This window comes from Amblyraja radiata, chromosome 1 (genome assembly GCF_010909765.2).
Source record: "Amblyraja radiata isolate CabotCenter1 chromosome 1, sAmbRad1.1.pri, whole genome shotgun sequence".
NCBI classification, from domain to species: domain Eukaryota; kingdom Metazoa; phylum Chordata; class Chondrichthyes; order Rajiformes; family Rajidae; genus Amblyraja; species Amblyraja radiata.
The window spans coordinates 16570698-16589727 of NC_045956.1; the positions used below are offsets into that span (position 1 = coordinate 16570698).

General features: G+C 42.8%; 1 protein-coding gene across 1 annotated transcript in view; it reads left to right on the forward strand.

The window, feature by feature from the left end:
• Positions 1 to 468: 468 nt before the first annotated feature.
• The window catches only part of npy1r (neuropeptide Y receptor Y1), a 33786-nt gene continuing 15224 nt past the window's right edge, over positions 469 to 19030 (forward strand). Inside the window, exons 1-2 of the mRNA XM_033018238.1 lie at positions 469 to 749; positions 16029 to 16856. Of these exons, the coding sequence (XP_032874129.1) occupies positions 16158 to 16856 (699 nt within the window). The 5' untranslated portion in view covers positions 469 to 749; positions 16029 to 16157. The remainder of the gene's footprint in view (positions 750 to 16028; positions 16857 to 19030) is intronic.

The window sequence follows — 19030 nt, forward strand, 5'->3', positions numbered from 1 at the left end:
TGCAATCTTTCCTGTGCAGTCCTGCTGGCTGGCTGGCTGGCTCGGAGCTACTACTGACGGCTCTTGCGATTCACTGCTCTCATTTGCTGTTCTGCAAATGCGATGCAAGAATCCTCGTTATTACCCGGTCGGACAAGCACCCTGCTCGTTTAACGAGACATTTGTTGTCCAGGTGAGGGGGTAGATGCAGGGGGCGAGAGATGAGAAGCCATGCACACTGAGCTCTACCAGCTGATATATGCTCGCCATCCGTCTATGGCTGCAAAGCCGCCGAATGGTAGCATCGCTCAAGTTTCATTTTTGACAACTTATTATGATGGCACTCGCCAGAGACAGTGGTCTCCAAGTCTCCCAGACGGAGAGAGAGCTCCTTCTTTCCTGTAGGCGGCAGCAGCAGCAAGCCAGAAGTCAACACAGTCTCGCCTAACAGCAGGGGAGAGGGGAGGAGGTAAAAGATGGGACGTTGTAGGAGTAGTCTGGTACATGGGTGAATTGTTCTCGACTTGGGACTAGCTCTGGTAGTTCTGCGAGGATTCTTTGCGTGGATAATGGACATCTATTCCTCGACCAGTCCGCAGAGACAACCCCCAGCGGCCGACACTAAACTGCCTGGACTGCCAGTGTGATTTGACAGGAGTTGGGCTCCGAGACCCGCCTCCTCTGCAAGTAAAAAGGGAGCAACTCGCATTGATGAATTATTCACTAAAGAGCTGGGTGCAGCAGTAAAAGGCAAGTTCGTCTGTGTACAGGTGGGTTTAGTTTGATGTGTTATCCCCTTTGAAAACCGGTCTTATTGCCTCGCCGTTCAGAATTATCAATAGATATTGAAATGTATACATTTATATATTTAAAACAAGAAATGTCGACTCTGAATGTGTTATCAGGAAGCGTTCAAAGCACAGGTTCGCATTATGCAGACGCGATAGCCGATTGTTTCTGGGCGAAGTGGGTCAGAAATGTTACAGGTATTTTGCTTTGCCCTGCCACCGACAGGAGAGAGACCTGGTTCTTTAAAAATATATATAATCTACAGAAAAGCAGTCCGTTCTCCCGGCAGTGGTAACGTAGACTGCCCACTGCGCGAAACGCCCTCAGTTTGATGGCATTTCAGGGAAACTTTTAGACCGCACTGACTGAGCTGGTACTTTCTGAGTTTCTTCACGAGTGATTGGAATGTGCGGTTAAAGTATTTTGCAAGCGGTGATCTCTGGTGCGAATCTGCCCAAGCAAGTTATTGAAATGGTTGTGTTTATATGCACGTTGACACGATGTTTAAAGCCAGCGATCGCTCTATTTAAGTAAAAGAAAACATGCTGCGTGTTTTTATGATTTTACATTATGGAGGAATCTTAAAGATGTGCTCTCAAAACTCAGTGCCCTAACAGATTGGCTTTATGCGCTGCACAGTATTATATCATTGATGCAAAGCTTTGTGCCTTATATCTTGTGTCCTGGGGCTTGTGTTATCTCTCTGCCACCTCTCTATCTCCCCGTTGTTTCGTTCAAGCGAGTGCCCTGTTTTAGATTTAAAAAAAAGATGAAACCGCGGGAGATGGAGATGGCTGTGAAAGAGGTTCGTGTCAATGTGATGGAGCACATTCTGAAACGAGGCAAGGAGCGAAAGAGTCCGCGGAGTGAATAAAGAGCAGAGCTGAACCAGGGTAACGGGGAAGAGTGAGCAGAGGTAGCTCAGTCAAACTGCAGAAAAAGGTGGGCGAGTGGGAGGGAGAAAGTGGAGTGAAATAGGTGAAGTGTGCCTGAGAGATGGAGATTGTGGAAGGAGAGCAGTAAAAGGTCATTTCTATGGGGTGAGTAGGAAGGATGTGATTCGTGGGAGAAACAATACAAGTTTATCATCTCAGTTATCCTGGCGTGGGAGAATAACAACTTAGCGGCACTGAACTACACTCCCGCCGACTGTCAGTCTATCAGTGCGTCCATGACTCTTTCATTTCATCTGATGTATTATTAATGGCGGAGATTTATGTGGTGCGTATGTTTTATATGTACACCAGTTTGAGAATTAATTAATGTCAAAATTAAACTGAACCCACAAGCAGAAATTCAGGTCAAACATTGGCGTCTATTATTAATCCAACCATGTCACCTGTCTTAAACTAATAAAGCTTGACATGTTATTTTGCTGTTGAAAATAATAGTTTGAATATTTTTGTTTAGCTCTCCCACACTGATGGGAAGCAGAAATGCCCTCTTGTATCAGAGTTCTTAAATTAAATAACGTTCAAAACACATTAGGCAAAATAAATTAAGAAGATAACATCATGAAGTTTAAAATATATATTTTTAATAAGGAGCTTGAAGATAAAGCTGTGTCTTTATCACCATTGCCCAGGTCCCCAATCTTTCCCCTTGTCCTGCTCAATCCTTAATGTTTCCCAAGTTACTGTCAGCATAAATACATTCTGTTATAACTCTAACGCTTTTAGTAATACAAAGAATAATCACAGAGGGGAGCAGACTCTGAAGATGGGTCCCGACCTGAAATGTCACCCATCCTTTTGCTCCAGAGATCCTAACCCGCTGAGTTACTCCAGCTCTTTGTGTCTAGCACTTGTAGTTGAACTTCTCTCTTTGTTCTATATCGCACATCACTTTCCTGGGCCGCTGGACTTAACCATAAGGTTCTTACATTGGAGTGGGGTAGGCCATTCGACTCAGTACAGTCAGAGTGCCTTAAACTTACAACACAAAGTGCTGGAGTAAACTCTGTGGGTCAGGCATCATCTCACTGTCTTTGTTGCTGGAGATGCTGCCTGGCCCACTGAGTTTTGTGTTGTACGCAGGATTCCAGCAACTGCTGTCTCTTGTGTCTCTGCCTTGTACTTAGCCTCTGTGTATTATTTTGCGATATCCGACAATTCAACCCAACTAGCCACTATTTTTTTCATTGAGAGTTCCCAATATGAAATGACTGCTATTGTCCTGCTTCTGTGCTGCAGAAATAGGTTTCCTGCCAGCCAAAAGTGTTATCCATACCATGGTTTAACTTTCTAGCCTGAAATTGCCTTCCTTACAGTTCTTACATAGAAACATAGAAAATAGGTGCAGGAGGAGGCCACTCGGCCCTTCGAGCCAGCACTGCCATTCATTGTGATCATGGCAGATCGTCCCCTATCAATAACCCGTGCCTGCCTTCTCCCCATATCCCTTGACTCCACTAGCCCCTAGAGCTCTATCTAACTCTCTCTTAAATCCATCCAGTGACTTGGCCTCCACTGCCCTCTGTTACAGGGAATTCCATAAATTCACAACTCTCTGGGTGAAAATGTTTTTTCTCACCTCAATCTTAAATGACCTCCCCTTTATTCTAAGATTGTGGCCCCTGGTTCAGGACTCGCCCAACATTGGGAAAAAATTTCCTGCATCTAGCTTGCCCAGTCCTTTTATAATTTTATGTGTTTCTATAAGATCTATAATATCTTCTTGGGAAGATGAGAAGATTGTGGCAAGCTCTTCTACAATCTCCAATGCTATCCTCCCTCTTCAACCTAATATGCAACCCATCTGGACCAGTGAATATAGCCAGTATCCTAACAGCTCCTTCTCATCGATACTTACCCTTATCCTTATCCTAAAACCTTCCCGACAACTTCATCCTTGGTAAAGCAGGACTTTCAAGAAGAAAAGCAGCAAACTATTCCCCACAATCCTGCAAGTATTTTGGGGAATATCGTTATAATCCTTTCCTCCTTGTCAATCCTTTCCAGGAGGAAAGGATTGACAAGGAGATGTGACGTACAGTTGCTTCTTGCTGTTGCACAGTAGTGTGTAGAAGTTTACTCCTATCTCAGAATAAAAGGATGTACCTTTGATTCAGAATCAAAGGACATACCTTTAGAAAGGAGATGGGGATGATTTTTTTAAGTCAAAGGTGGTGAATCTGTGGAATTAATTGCAGTCATAGGAAATCATTGACTACACGCATGTAATGATCAAGATAACCTCAGATCACACAGGATTACTTGTCCATGGGCAAGGGGTTCCCCTCATCCCCTCACCTGGATCAAACCTGGGTTTCTGGTGCTGAGAGACAGTAGATCGACCAGCTCTATATTTAGAGGTATATTTTGAGGAAGAGGGTACAAACGTTATGCTGATCTTGAACAAAAGATCAATTATGATCACAATCCAGCACCTTTGTTGCCACAGCCTTATAACGATGTGAACAATGTCATGGACTCAGACCTGAACTTCAACAGCTACTTTAAGACAATCACAAAATCAGCCGACAATCACCTTAAAAATATATCAAAAGTTAAAGGACATGGTTCAGCAGGATTTGGAAAAAACATGTCCATGCATTTATCTTCAGTAGACTTGACTACTGTAATGCTGTCTTTACCAGTGTCCCTAAAAAATCGATTACACAGCTGCAGCTGATTCAGAACGTTGCTGCTCGAATCCTCTCTAAGACCAAGAAAGTGGATCACATCACTCCAGTTTTGAGGTCTTTACACTGGCTTCCAGTGTGTCAAAGAATTGATTTCAAAATATTGCTGTTGGTTTATAAAACACTGAATGGTCCAGTGCCAATATACATTTCTGATCATCTGCTACATTATGAACCATCCAGACCTCTGAGGTTGTCTGGGACACGTCTGCTTTCTGTCCCCAGAGTCAGAACTAAACATGGAGAAGCAGCGTTTAGTTTTTATGCACCACATATATGGAAGAAACTTCCAGAAAAATGCAGGTCCGCTCCAACTCTCAGTTCCTTTAAATCAGGGATGAAGACTTTTCTGTTTGACACTGCCTTTAATTAAATTAAATAATTATTCATTTCTTGCACTGCACTGTAACTTATATTCTTGTATTCTATACTTGTCTTATTCTATTTTAACTTGTTTTATTTTATATTCTTTTTTAGTGACTGTTTTTAATTGCTTTTGATTGCTCTTTAATGCTTTGTGTAAAGCACTTTGAATGGTCTTGTTGCTGAAATGTGTGATATAAATAAACTTGCTTGCTTGCTTGAAGGGTCCAGAGAGGATGTAGAACAAATTTGCTGGAATGGTCCCAGGGATGATGGATGAGGGATTCAACAATGAGGTTAGCCTGGAGAACCTGTGGTTGTTCTCCTTGAGGTGAGGTGGATAAATAGAGGTCTTCATCACTGGCTTTCATCAGTCAAAGTATTGAGTATAGAAGTTGGGACGTCATGTTGCAGTTGTATAAGACGTCAGTGAGGCCACATTTAGAGTATTGTGTTAAATTCCGGGCACCATTTTATAGGAAAGATGTTGCCAAGCTGGAAAGGATGCAAGGAAGATTTACAAAGATGTTAACAGGACTAGAGGTTTGAGCTATAGGGAGAGGTTGAGCAGGCTAGGTCTCTATTCCTTGGAGCACAGGACGATGAGGGCAGACCTTATAGAGGTGTACAAAATCATGAGAGGATGTGGGCCAAATGCAGGCAGATGGGACTAGTGTAGATGGGACATGATGGTCGGTGTGGGCAAGTTAGGTCGAAGGGTCTTTTTCCATAACATATGACTCTAGGTATAGAATACAGTCACTGGTTTAGAAAGTGCAAGTAGAGGGAAGTTCTTTTCATTTCCAGAACAAAATTAAATTAAAATTAAATTTCTTTATTTATATAGCACATTTTTAGTCAACTTGCATTGACCCCAAAGTGCTTCACATAATTACATCCACACACACAGGCAAAGGTGGGTGAAGTGTCTTGCCCAAGGACACAACGACAGTATGCACTCCAAGCGGGATTCGAACCAGCTACCTTCCGGTTGCCAGCCGAACACTTAGCCCATTGTGCCATCCGTCGAACAAGAGGACATGGATTAAAAATTTGAGGCAAAGAAAGACATGAGAAAGACTGTTTGACTCATTGTAGCTTTGACCTGTTTTTTACTGCTGATGGAAACTAAATCAATCAGTGCCTTTAGAAAGGAGCCAAACAGGCAGCGGATAAGTACAATTTTGCAGTTCAGTTAGGAACAATCAGGAAAGGAAACCAATAGGAATGGCCTTGTGCAAAACACAAAGTGCTGGAAGAACTCAGCAGATCAGGCAACATCAGTGGAGGAAATGGGCAACCTACAATCTGAGTAGTGTCCCTTCTTGAGACTGATGGCAGTAGAGGGAGCAATTAGAATGGGGAATAGGGGGCAGATCAATGTCTGATAAGTGATAGGTGGATAAAAAGGGCGGGCAGGGGTGTTGGAGGGAGAGGGCTTGAGTAAATGACAAAGGCCAGAAGTAAAAAGGAGACAAAGGTTGTCAGATAAGGAGAGAAGAGGAGGAATGGAATGTAAACCAAGAGGGAGGGATATGGGTGGAAGGAGACGGGGGGGGGAGTGGAAAGTGCAGAAGTAACGAGAAAATGAGAGACTTGGGGATGGGAGATATTCTTGTGCTGTGTTGTAACAATCTTTGATACAGTTCCATGATCCAGGGTTGTTCATCATGACCCTTTGTGCCACAGAATAACCAAATAAGCGACACTCACAAATCATTTGAAAAGTTTGATGCCCCAAAATTTGCAAAGCTAATAACAACCTTTAGAAATGTAACTCGACCACCAATAAAAGACCAAGCAAATGGTGCTGAACCAGCTCTCAGCAGGAAGATTGCCTCTCACATGGTCACTCTTGTAGGCACCAGTGAAGTGGCAGTATCCTTAGATGCTCCAATAATGCTGTTGCACCCGCTGAGTTTCTCCAGCATTTTTGTGTACCTGGCAGTATCCATTGACTGACTGGCCTGCACCAGTCATCTGTTTAGTTCCTGGAAGCTCACAAAACTCATGGAAACTGTAATCGGTCAAAACTCCGTGTTACCATCATCCTTCATAAGCAATTGCCATATTGAAGTTGTCTGGGGTCTATTGCAAGGAGATTTTCCAGTACGTTGCCTGAATGTAGACGTTGTGTTGGAGACGAGCTTCTCAGGCACCCTCATGTTTCGCACATTTAATCCTTTGCTCCGCCCATCCTCTGTCTCACCCCCACCCGCTCAGATTGGTTTTGAATTTGCACTCTATCAGGGTTTAACATTTCACCTCCATGACTGGCATCCCCCTGCTTCAAGTCTTCGCAACCCTGTAGATGTCTGATGGTTCTGACACTTATTTTACATGTTTAAAGGGACTGTAGAACCCAAAAGGACACCAAATGTTGGAGTAACTCACCGGGTCAGGCAGCATCTCTGGAGAACATGGATAGGTGACGTTTTGGGTCGAGACCCTTCTTCTGATAGAAACATAGAAAATAGGTGCAGGAGCAGGCCATTCGGCCCTTCAAGCCTGCACCGCCATTCAATATGATCATGGCTGATCATCCAACTCAGTATCCTGTACCTGCCTTCTCTCCATACCCCCTGATCCCTTTAGCCACAAGGGCCACGTCTAACTCCCTCTTAAATATAGCCTCAACTACCTTTTGTGGCAGAGAATTCCAGAGATTCACCACTCTCTGTGTGAAAAATGTTTTTCTCATCTCTGTCCTGAAAGACTTCCCCTTTATCCTTAAACTGTGACCGCTTGTTCAGGGCTTCCCCAACATCGGGAACAATCTTCCTGCATCTAGCCTGTCCAACCCCTTAAGAATTTTGTAAGTTTCTATAAGATCCCCCCTCAATCTTCTAAATTCTAGCGAGTACAAGCCGAGTCTATCCAGTCCTTCTTCAAATGAAATTCCTGACATCCCAGGAATCAGTCTGGTGAACCTTCTCTGTACTCCCTCTATGGCATGATTCTGGTGTGGGGGGGGGGGGGGGGGGGAGGGGGGAGGGGAAGGGGCGAGTGCTGGGAGGGGAGAGACAGGAAAGAGCGTGGCAGGTAACAGGTGGACAGAGGTGAGGGTAGGGGCAGTTTGATAGGCAGGTGGCTGCAACAAAAGGCCATAGATTAACGCCAAAGGTGTGAAACAGAAAGATTGAAACCGCATTTGTGAAGCCAGAGGAAATAGTGCAGGAGGAGAAGGAGTGGAGAAATAGGTGCGTCCAAATGGGGCACAGGGAAGGGGATGGGGAGGGTAGAAAGGGGTTTGGAGGAAGAATTGTTTGGAGGAAGAATTCTCCTGAAGAATTGTTTAAACAAATATAGTTTCCATTTGTTCTCATAAGTTTGTTCTTCAAATGGAATTAAACATGACAAATGTCAATTTATAAGTCTAGAAACATTCTCTTGTTGTGCACTGATAGTTTAAACAAGTTTATGTTAAAATAAGAGGTTAATATTATACAAAGTTATCTTTTAGCATTATCTTTTGTGAAGAAGCCACACTAAGCACTTTAATTGATATATTTTAAATATCATGCTTCACTTAGCATAGCATATCAATCAATATAAATATCAGGCCTGTGCGAAGAAGGGTCTCGACCCGAAACGTCACCCATTCCTTCTCTCCAGAGATGCTGCCTGTCGCGCTGAGTTACTCCAGCATTTTGTGTCGCTTCATTTACTTAGGAGGATGATTAGATATTCAGATCGGAAAATTAACTTCAATACATTCTCTATTCATTAAAGTAATCAATAAGGAATCCATTCTGAAGTATTTTATTCTAGAATTGTTTTGCTCAATTTAATCGAATCTGAGGTTTTCTCATAACTAATATTTCCTGCCGAATGTGACAGTTTTTGTGGCTGGAGGCTGATTTAAAATAAAATCTGACATCGTACAAACAGTTTGTAGTTTTTAATCTTCCTTCGAGGAAGCAGAATAGAATATCCAAATACAGTGATGTTTTCAGTTAAAAAACTAAGAATTTGAGTTCCAAGCATGCTAATGATAAATGATTAAAATATCTAAAATATTTGTCTTGAGATCCCACTATTAAATATTTGCAATAGTTTATTTCAATGAAATAACAATCTCAGAAAAAGGGAGCAACCAAAAGACTTCTCATCATAAATTCACATCCGATAAAATATAGGGAAAAAAGGAATGAATGGCTCAGAAAAATTCCTTCTAATATTTGACATCGCCGCATGGTGTTTACAGGTGCCAACCTTTATATGGAGCATGTGGCTTCATTATGATCCCTTGCCAACTTCCATCACATTTAGGAAAGAAATGCCCTCCATTTACATTTATAGAACCTAATCTTGCTTTGCTTTGTAGATCCAGTTTTTAATGGAACTTGATAATTAAATTCTAAAACAATAATAACATTCACATATGTAGCCGTCTTAGAGCAGAAAAAAATATTGCAAGGTACTTCACAGATACACAATTAAATTCAGATTCATGGATTATCTCCTTTCTGAATTTAATTGTGTATCTGTGAAGTACCTTGCAATATTTTTTTCTGCTCTAAGACGGCTACATATGTGAATGTTATTATTGTTTTAGAATTTAATTATCAAGTTCTTGATTATCAACATGAAGTTCTTGGAGAGCCACCGTGGTAGACTAATTGACACCATGCTTCTTGCACTGGGTGCATGAACAAGGAAGCTCCTATTCCTTTAGAACTGGAATAAGCAGTGGCAGATGACATGCACAGCCCATTATACATATGACCTAATGTCCTGGAGATATTTATAATGAACAATTCAGAGTTTATAAAACTGATTTAGCAGCCATAGTTCATAACAAAATCAGATTCATTGAAACACCCCATGATTAAGGCATTTTAGGATGTAGAATAGTTGACAGTTCTAGTGATAATATAGTTGCTGAATATTACACAGCATCAGGGAATAGCAAGAGAAATTATCAGAATCAATATTTGTTGGTTTGTTAAGCTGAAAGGCTATGCCATGACAGAAAACTGTACATCCTTGGCTGCAACTCGCAAATAATATAAGAGACAGCATCAAAAAGGCTGTACTCTGGCTTTTAAACCAGCGGCTTGAATGTCAAAGAATGTGCAAACGATAAAATTTAGGATATCAAAATTTAAGACGCAAACTTTACTGGAAAGAAATATCCTCCATTTACGCTGATAAATCAAGTATCCTGTACCAGCTGATAGTTAATTCATAAAACAATAACAACTTTCATTTGCAGTATATAGCAATTTTAAAACAGAAAAATACTGCAAAGCACTTCAACGAAACATAATTAAATTCAAATAAATATAAGTCGGGAAAGGAGATTGACCTGATTCTGATATTAAACTGAATCTGATCAATTAGATAAATTTTATTTAAACCATAGTACGGGCTGATATAGCTGCAGGTTCAGCAAATTCTAGGCAAAATAAAAATGCATGTATTAAGGGTTCTGGGCTACCAGAGATGGCAAATGCATGTATTAAGGGTTCTGGGCTACCAGAGATGACAAATTTAAAGAGATAAGACCATACACCAGGAAAATATTTAAACAAACAAACATGGAATGGATTAGGCACCAGAAGTGATAGAATTCAACCAGAATAACCAATTGGTGCATGTGACAATAAATGTGAACTTGAGCTTGAATAATGGACGAGTGAGGCTGTGTGGGATAGTATAGGAACAGAAGGTATTTGGATATGATTAAATAAGGATGTTGGGCAGGAGGCCAGTTGGACAACAAGAACGGCCTGGATGACTAAAGATGAAGGTACTTTGAAATGTTAGTGAATGTATAGCTAAGATGGAAGTGGAATGAGGAATTCTTAGTAAAGGAGAAGATGGGTCCAGCCATGACGAATATGGACATAAAACCACATTGAGGAAGTCTATGATAGTTCTCGGAGAGCCACCGCGGTAATTTTCCATCCTGCATGAGGCCTCCATGCAGCTGGCAAGCTTCCTCTTTTGTCTCTACACATGCGTCTTCCATCAACGTCTTCAGCATCGTCTTGAGTGGCCGTCCAGGGTCACGTCTTCCATGGGTGGGTTCCCACAGCACAACCCTGTTTGCTGGCATCTCTGGGTGGCGGTGGCAGTGACCAGCGAGCCTCATCCTTCTCCACCTGGTCTTCTCGGTCAGAGGTGGATCTCCCCACAGAGCTGGGCGCTGGTGATGTGGTCCCTCCAACTGACATTGTGAACTTTACTGAGCATTCGGGTGTATGTACCATAGAGAGGCTTGGACAGTGCTCGAGTGAGAGTCCATGCCTCACACCCGTACAATAATATGGTCTCTAAAGTTACATGGAAGAATCTCAGTTTGAGACCCTTAGACATCCGAGACATCCAGATTTCCCCCATGTTATTGAGGGCTTTCCATGCGAGCGTTTTCCGGACCTTGATGTCATTCTCCGAGCTCTGCATCCTCGATCCCAGGTACTTGAAGTTCTCCACTTTCTTGAGAGATGCACGGCCACTGGTCTTGAGAGGCTCAAGGTCACCAACGTTGTACTCCATGTACTCCGTCTTCTTGGCATTGAGGTGGAGGCCCACTTTCTCACATTCCGTCTCGACCCTGCCGAGCAGATCTTGTGCCTCCCGAACCTGGTCTGACAGCAGGACGATGTCATCAGAGAAGTCGAGGTCTGACAAGTTGACTGGCCTGATTCTTCTTGAATGCCTCAGGGTGATTGTGAAGCCGAGGTCCTCATGTTCCTTGAGCGCCTGCCTCAAGGCATAATCATGGACAATGATGAAGAGAAAAGGAGCCAGCGTGCCTCCCTGTAAGAACCCCGTGAGGAATTTGAACACTTTATTTGAATTACTATCTAAATGGCATCAAGTTGGGTAAAGGGGAAGTACAAAGGGATCTGGGGGTCCTTGTACATCAATCTATGAAAGTAAGCATGCAGGTACAGCAGGCAGTGAAGAAAGCGAATGGCATGTTGGCCTTTTTAACAAGAGGAATCGAATATAGGAGCAAAGAGGTCCTTCTGCAGTTGTACAGAGCCCTAGTGAGACCACACCTGGAGTATTGTGTGCAGTTTTGGTCCCCTAATTTGAGGAAGGACATTCTTGCTATTGAGGGAGTGCAGCGTAGGTTTACAAGGTTAATTCCCGGGATGGCGGGACTGTCATATGCTGAGAGAATGGAGCAGCTGGGCTTGTACACTCTGGATTTTAGAAGGATGAGAGGGTATCTCATTGAAACATATAAGATTGTTAAGGGCTTGGACACACTAGAGGCAGGAAACATGTTCCCGATGTTGGGTGAGTCCAGAACCAGGGGCCACAGTTTAAGAATAAGGGGTAAGCCATTTAGAACGGAGACGAGGAAACACTTTTTCTCACAGAGAGTGGTGATCTGTGGAATTCTCTGCCTCAGAGGGCGGTGGAGGCAGGTTCTCTGGATGCTTTCAAGAGAGAGCTAGAGAGGGCTCTTAAAAATAGCAGAGTCAGAGGATATGGGGTGAAGGCAGGAACGGGGTACTGATTGGGGATGATCAGCCATGATCACATTGAATGGTGGTGCTAGCTCGAAGGGCCAAATGGCCTACTCCTGCACCTATTGTCTATTGTCTATTTGCTCTCACCATCCAGGGTGACAACATTGGCCGTGGTGCCCAAGTACATGTCCTCAATGACTCTAAGGAGATGAGCAGGGATACCGTAAGCCTTCAAAATCCTCGCCAGCTGCATGGAGGACAGAGACGTGTGGTGCGTCCGTCACCGTGCCCGTCGGAAACCCACACCACTGCGTCGCTAATGTTTTCAACAATGATGAATGAATGCATGAGGCCCAGTGCAACGAGCAGGAAAACAAGGTTTGCACAGGCAAAGACACACAGCCCAGGATATCCCAGCACCATGAAGAGTGATGACCAGGGAGGAAATCTGGGTTTGGGATTGGGGGGGGGAGAGATGATAAGGGGGCACTGATTTGGGGTGTGGTGAGAGGAGTCCTTAAGAGAAGGTTCAGGGGGCAGACAATGATGGAAAGTAGGGAGCAGAAAGATGATCCCGACTAAGGGATGGATTTGGGTTGTCAGTTTTGTCAGATAACCTCACATTTATCCGTATTAAACTTCATCTGCCGTGCATCTGCCCACTCACCCAACCTGTCCAAGTCACCCTGCATCCTCATAGTATCCTCCTCACAGTTCACACTGCCACCCAGCTTTGTGTCATCTGCAAATTTGCTAATGTTACTTTTAATCTCTTCATCTAAATCATTAATGTATATTGTAATTAGCTGTGGTCCCAGCACCGAGCCTTGCGGTAATTCACTAGTCACTGCCTGCCATTCTGAAAGGGACCCGTTTATCCCTACTCTTTGTTTCCTGTCCGCCAACCAATTTTCTATCCATGTCAGTACCCTACCCACAATATGTGGATGGAGATGTTGTGTTTACTGTTTCGGGCGCTAATTAGACAGAATGGGTGGGGGGTGGAGGGAGATATCGAGCGAGTTGGCGGTGTGATTAAGGAATTGAAGAGATTAATCAGAAATCGGTGTGGTGACAGGGAATTAATCATGGGAGGCACAAAGATACTTTGTGGGTGGGGATCAATGACAATGACAATTGATTTGTGTCTGAGATTCCCTGGCAGTGGGGCAAGTGAGTACAGGCACTTGAGTTATTGACGACAGCTCTCAAAAATCTTGGACATACTTCATTGTTTTGACTTTGGATGTGGAAGAAAATTTAGCTTGTGATGGAAAGGTGACTATTGTAGTCTGTTTAACCTCACTATAAATCTCCTGTGCATATTTGTGGCATGAGCATAAGGGGACCAGTCAAAAACCTGCTAGCACAGTGCCCATGCACAAGGCATCTAATCGCTTCTAATCGATTGATAGATACAACCTGGAAACAGGGTCTATGCCCCACCAAGTCCGCGCCGACCATTGATTATTCTTTCACATTAGTTCTATGTAACCATAAAGTCATAAGGAATAGGAGCAGAATTGGGCCATTCAGCCCATCAAGTCTACTCCGCCATTTAATCATGGCTGATCTATCTCTCCCTCTTAACCCCATTCTCCTGCCTTCTCCCCATAACCTCTTGACACCCGTACTAATCAAGAATCTATCTATCTCTGCCTTTAACTGACGGCCTCCACAGCCTTCTGTGGCAAAGAATTCCACAGACTGTCTGACTAAAGAGACTAAAGTTATCCCACTTTTGCATCCACTCCCATTTACGAGGGACAATTTACAGAAACCAATTAAGCTACAAACCTGCACATCATTGGGATGTAGCACCCAAAGGAATCCCACGTGGTCACAGGGAGAACGTGCATATTCCACACAGATAGCCCCCTAGATCAGGATCGAACCCAGCCCTCTGATGCTGTGAGTCAGTAGCTCTATCAGCTGTGCCACTCTGAAAATCTTTGGTATTTACATCATTCTGCTATGCAACGGAACATCAAGTCTATGAAGTCCAGAAAGCAAATAGCTCCTGGTATTGCCAGCAATCCTGTTTAACTCCAAGCTGGTGTCTTGATCTGACAGATAGAATTAGTGGCAGGAATGCAGATTGCTATTGCGCCCATAGGCAATGATTCATCTCATGACAAGCAGTCTTACAATGGAGGGATTTGAAAAACCAGGGGAGTTGGTGGAACAGCAGAGTTATGCGTCATCAGCATGTGCGTGGAAACTAACCCCATGTCTTTGATATGACTCTGATAGGAATTCACGTATCAAAGGAAGAAGTTCATACTGTAGCAGATCTGTAGTTTATTGCCATGTACACCAGGATACAATGAAAGGGTGCATGAGGGGCTTGTAACAAAACAAAATCTCATAAAAAGATGTTTAATTTAGATAAGTAGTTATTATTTTATATTAAATTTGATCCTTGTGGGAATCTTGGGGTAATAATGTGGCAGAACTGAAGCAAAGTCATTCCAAGTGGGATGCTTGCAATGATTGAATAGTTAAGTGAAGAATCGAGGCAGGTAGTTTTTATTTTAGAGGGACAGCGCGGAAACAGGCCATTCGGCCCACCGAGACTGCGCCGACCTGCACATTAACAGTATTCTACACACACTAGGGACAATTTACAATTTTTACCAACCAATTAACCTACATCTCCTAATCTTAGGAAAGACATTCTTGCCAGAGTACAGAGAAGGTTCACCAGACTGATTCCTGGGATGGCAGGACTTTCATATGAAGAAAGACTGGATAGACTTGGCTTGTACTCGCTAGAATTTAGAAGATTGTGGGGGGATCTTATAGAAACGTACAAAATTCTTAAGGGGTTGGACAGGCTAGATGCAGGAAGATTATTCCCGATGTTGGGGAAGTCCAGAACAAGGGGTCACAGTTTAAGGATAAGGGGGAAGTCTTTTAGGACCGAGATGAGAAACACAGAGAGTGGTGAATCTCTGGAATTCTCTGCCACATAAGGTAGTTGAGGCCAGTTCATTGGCTATATTTAAGGGGGAGTTAGATGTGGCTCTTGTGGCTAAAGGGATCAGGGGGTATGGAGAGAAGGCAGGTACAGGATACTGAGTTGGATGATCAGCCATGATCATATTGAAGGGCGGTGCAGGCTCGAAGGGCCGAATGGCCTACTCCTGCACCTTTTTTCTATGTTTCTAAACATGTACATCTTTGGAGTGTGGGAGGAAACTGAAATTCCTGGGGAAAACCCACGCAGGACACGGGGAGAACGTACAAACTCCATACAGACAAGCACCCGTAGTCAGGATCAAATCCAGGTCTCTGGCACTGTAAGGCACCAACTCAATCGTTGCTCCACATTTATGCTGCTATTTTTCCCACATACTCTTCTTCTTCCTTTTCCTTAGCTATACAATGTAGGATAGGTTTCAGAGAAATAATATTTGCATGCATTCTATTTTCACAAAGACATCATGGGGAAATTAAACTTTAACATTTTATTTTTCAGGAGATATGTTCAGAAGTATAATTTATCTAAGTGTTCCCAGAATCTCAGTTTGCAAACCCTTTAATGCCAGTTAACATTTAAACTACAGTATTAGATTATGAGAATCATGTTATCTGATAATATTCAGACGTTCAAGACCAAACACATGCTGCTTAGATTTTACTCCCATTTATTTGAATGCTTGATCCTGATAAAGTATTTAAGTGACAGAATGACCATATTTTCTCCATATTCCAAAGTTAGATATTTGTAATAGGTTTATTTAATCATTCCCAGTTAATATTATTTGAGATTTGCTTTTAGTTACTGTATTTGTGGTAATATTTATTTTCAATTATAGGAAGATTCGTGCATATAAAGAAACGTGGAACCAGTGTGAAATGTGAACAGAACGTTCTTCTCAGAAGACAACTTTGCCAAACTTTTTATAATTCACTTTGCACTTCAGTAAACACTGTTTGGAACCAGAATGGATGGGACAACTCCTGTTTACGCTGAAAATCATTCCATTCGTTTTAACTTATCTGAGAGAAATTTTACCTTTGATCATTTTGACCAGTGTTATACGCCACCTGCCATGATTTTCACATTAGCTCTGGTGTACAGTGCCATCATCATCCTTGGAGTTTCTGGCAATCTGCTTCTAATCATTATCATAATGAAACAGAAAGAAATGCACAATGTCACAAACATTCTGATAGTCAACCTGTCAGTCTCCGACCTACTCATCAGCATCATGTGCTTGCCTTTCACATTCGTCTATACGTTCATGGACCATTGGATTTTTGGTGAGGCCATGTGCAAGATGAATTCCATGATCCAGTGCATTTGCATCACCGTCTCCATCTTCTCCTTGGTCTTGATTGCGATTGAGCGGCACCAGCTGATAATCAACCCCCGTGGTTGGAGACCAAGCAACAAGCATGCCTACCTTAGCATTGCCATCATGTGGATAGTGGCCATGCTGACAGCATTGCCTTTCCCACTGTTCCACATCCTAACGAATGTGCAATTCCAGTATGACCCGAAATACTCAGATGAATTTGCTGGGAAGTATTTGTGTTTTGACCAGTGGCCATCGGAAAACCAGAGGCTGGCCTACACCACGTGTCTCCTGGTATTGCAGTACTTCGCACCGCTCTGCTTTATATTCATCTGTTATTTTAAAGTAAGTCAGTAAGTAAGAAGTGTCTGGATTTTATGATGATCTGCCTGGTTTACGTGATCATAGTTGATTTGGTTTTTCAATCCGATGTTTTGGTTTTCAAGCTATCCGGAGCAGCTGATGTATTTCAACATAATGTCACAGTGAAGCAGTTTCAAAACAATGCTGAAACGAATCGTTCAAGACAACGGCAGATATGGATAGTTTGCAATAAAACATGTCCCCTTAACATGAAGTCAATATAATGCAGGCGAAGTAGGAATTACTTTGTGCTTCACACAGAGTAAATTGATTACAAAGTGATTTCAATTGGGATTTAGAAAACCACTTCAGAGTTACTTTGGAAATTGACAAAAAAAAGCTGTCTTGGATTTAAACAGCTTAGGGGGGGGGGAAATTGTTTCCCTGCAGTAATCAGCCACCATTGTCTCATAGTAACACAGCTCCTACTTTAGCAATGCATGTCAATGAAAATGACAAAAAATCCCTTCTATTCATACTTGTGTTGTCTGCACCTTTTTTTTAGCATGAAGTAACAATAAAAAACATCACTGCAAAAAGACCTTTATTTTTGATAAACCCTGCAACAAAAATAACTTTATTATTGCCAGAAACTCTCCAGGCCCCATATCTCACTTTTCTCCATTGACGCTATTGTCTTATTGGCTGCATAACATGATTTCTGTAATTGCAACCATCACATTATAGCAACAGATTGGTTCCACCGAGATGCAGCACAAAACACCACAGGAGATACCTTTTCCCTGTTGTTATCAAACTGTACAACCCCCCCCCCCCCCCCTTCTGCCATGGGGTAGACTGACCCCCCCCCCCCCCCCCTCCCCCCACCTTTGCACATCCCCAACCTTTCCACTCACGATTTTTATTTATTGTTTCATGTATCATTGTGCTCTTTAACTGTTGGCAGAACAATTTCCCTCGTGGGATAAAGTTACATCATATCATATCATATTGCTGGGTAGCAGGGTGAACTGTGTGGATGGTGCTATGAGAATGCAGGGTGACTTGGACAGTTTGGGTGAGTGGGCAGAAGCATGGCAGATGCAGTTTAATGTGGATAAATGTGAGATTATACACTTTGGTGGCAAAAACAGGAAGGCAGTTTATTATCTGAATGGTGTCAAGTTGGGAAAAGGGGAAGTACAGCGAGATCTGGGGAATTCTTGTTCAATAAGCTTGCAGGTACAGCAGGCAGTGAAGAAAGCGAATGGCATGTTGGCCTTCATAACAAGAGGAGTTGAGTACATGAGCAAAGAGGTCCTTTAACAGTTGTACAGGGCCCTTGTGAGACTACACCTGGAGTAGGCAGTTTTGGTCTCCAAATTTGAGGAAGGTTATTCATGCTATTGACAGAGTGCAGAGTAGGTTCACGAGGTTAATTCCCGGGGTAGCGGGACTGTCATATGTTGATAGAATGAAGTGGCTGGACTTGTATACTCTGGAATTTAGAAGGATGAGAGGGAATCTTATTGAAACATAAGATTATTATGGGTTTGGACACGCTAGAGTCAGGAAACATGTTCCCGATGTTGGGAGAATCCAGAACCAGAGGTCACAGTTTGAGAATAAGGGGTAGGCCATTTAGAACGGAGATGAGGAAAAACTTTTTCTCACAGAGAGTTGTGAATCTGTGGAATTCTCTGCCTCAGAAGGCAGTGGAGGCCAATTCTCTGGAGGCTGTCAAGAGAGAGTTAGATAGAACTCTTAAAGATAGAGGAGTGAAAGGATATTGGGAGGGCAGGAACAGGGTACTGATTGTGGATGATCAGCCATGATCACAGTGAATGGCAGTGCTGGCTCGAAGGGCTGAATGGCCTACTCCTGCACCTATTGTCTATTGTCTACTGTATTATAGCAGAACTATTTGTAATTGTCATGAGTGGTGCCAGACAGAAATGTTAGCTTGCACTCAATATAAACAATCAAAAATTTGGCAATATGCATCTTTGTGAGCACTGTATTGTTTAAATGTATTAAGGTGATTACACTGAAAATGAAGGTTATATATGAATTAGAGTCATAGTCATAGTCTTACAACATGGAAAAAGGCCCTTCGGCCCAACTTGCCCACACCGGCCAACATGTCCCATCTACACTAGTCCCATCTACCTGCATTTGGCCCATATCCCTCTAAACCTGTCCTATTCATGTACCTG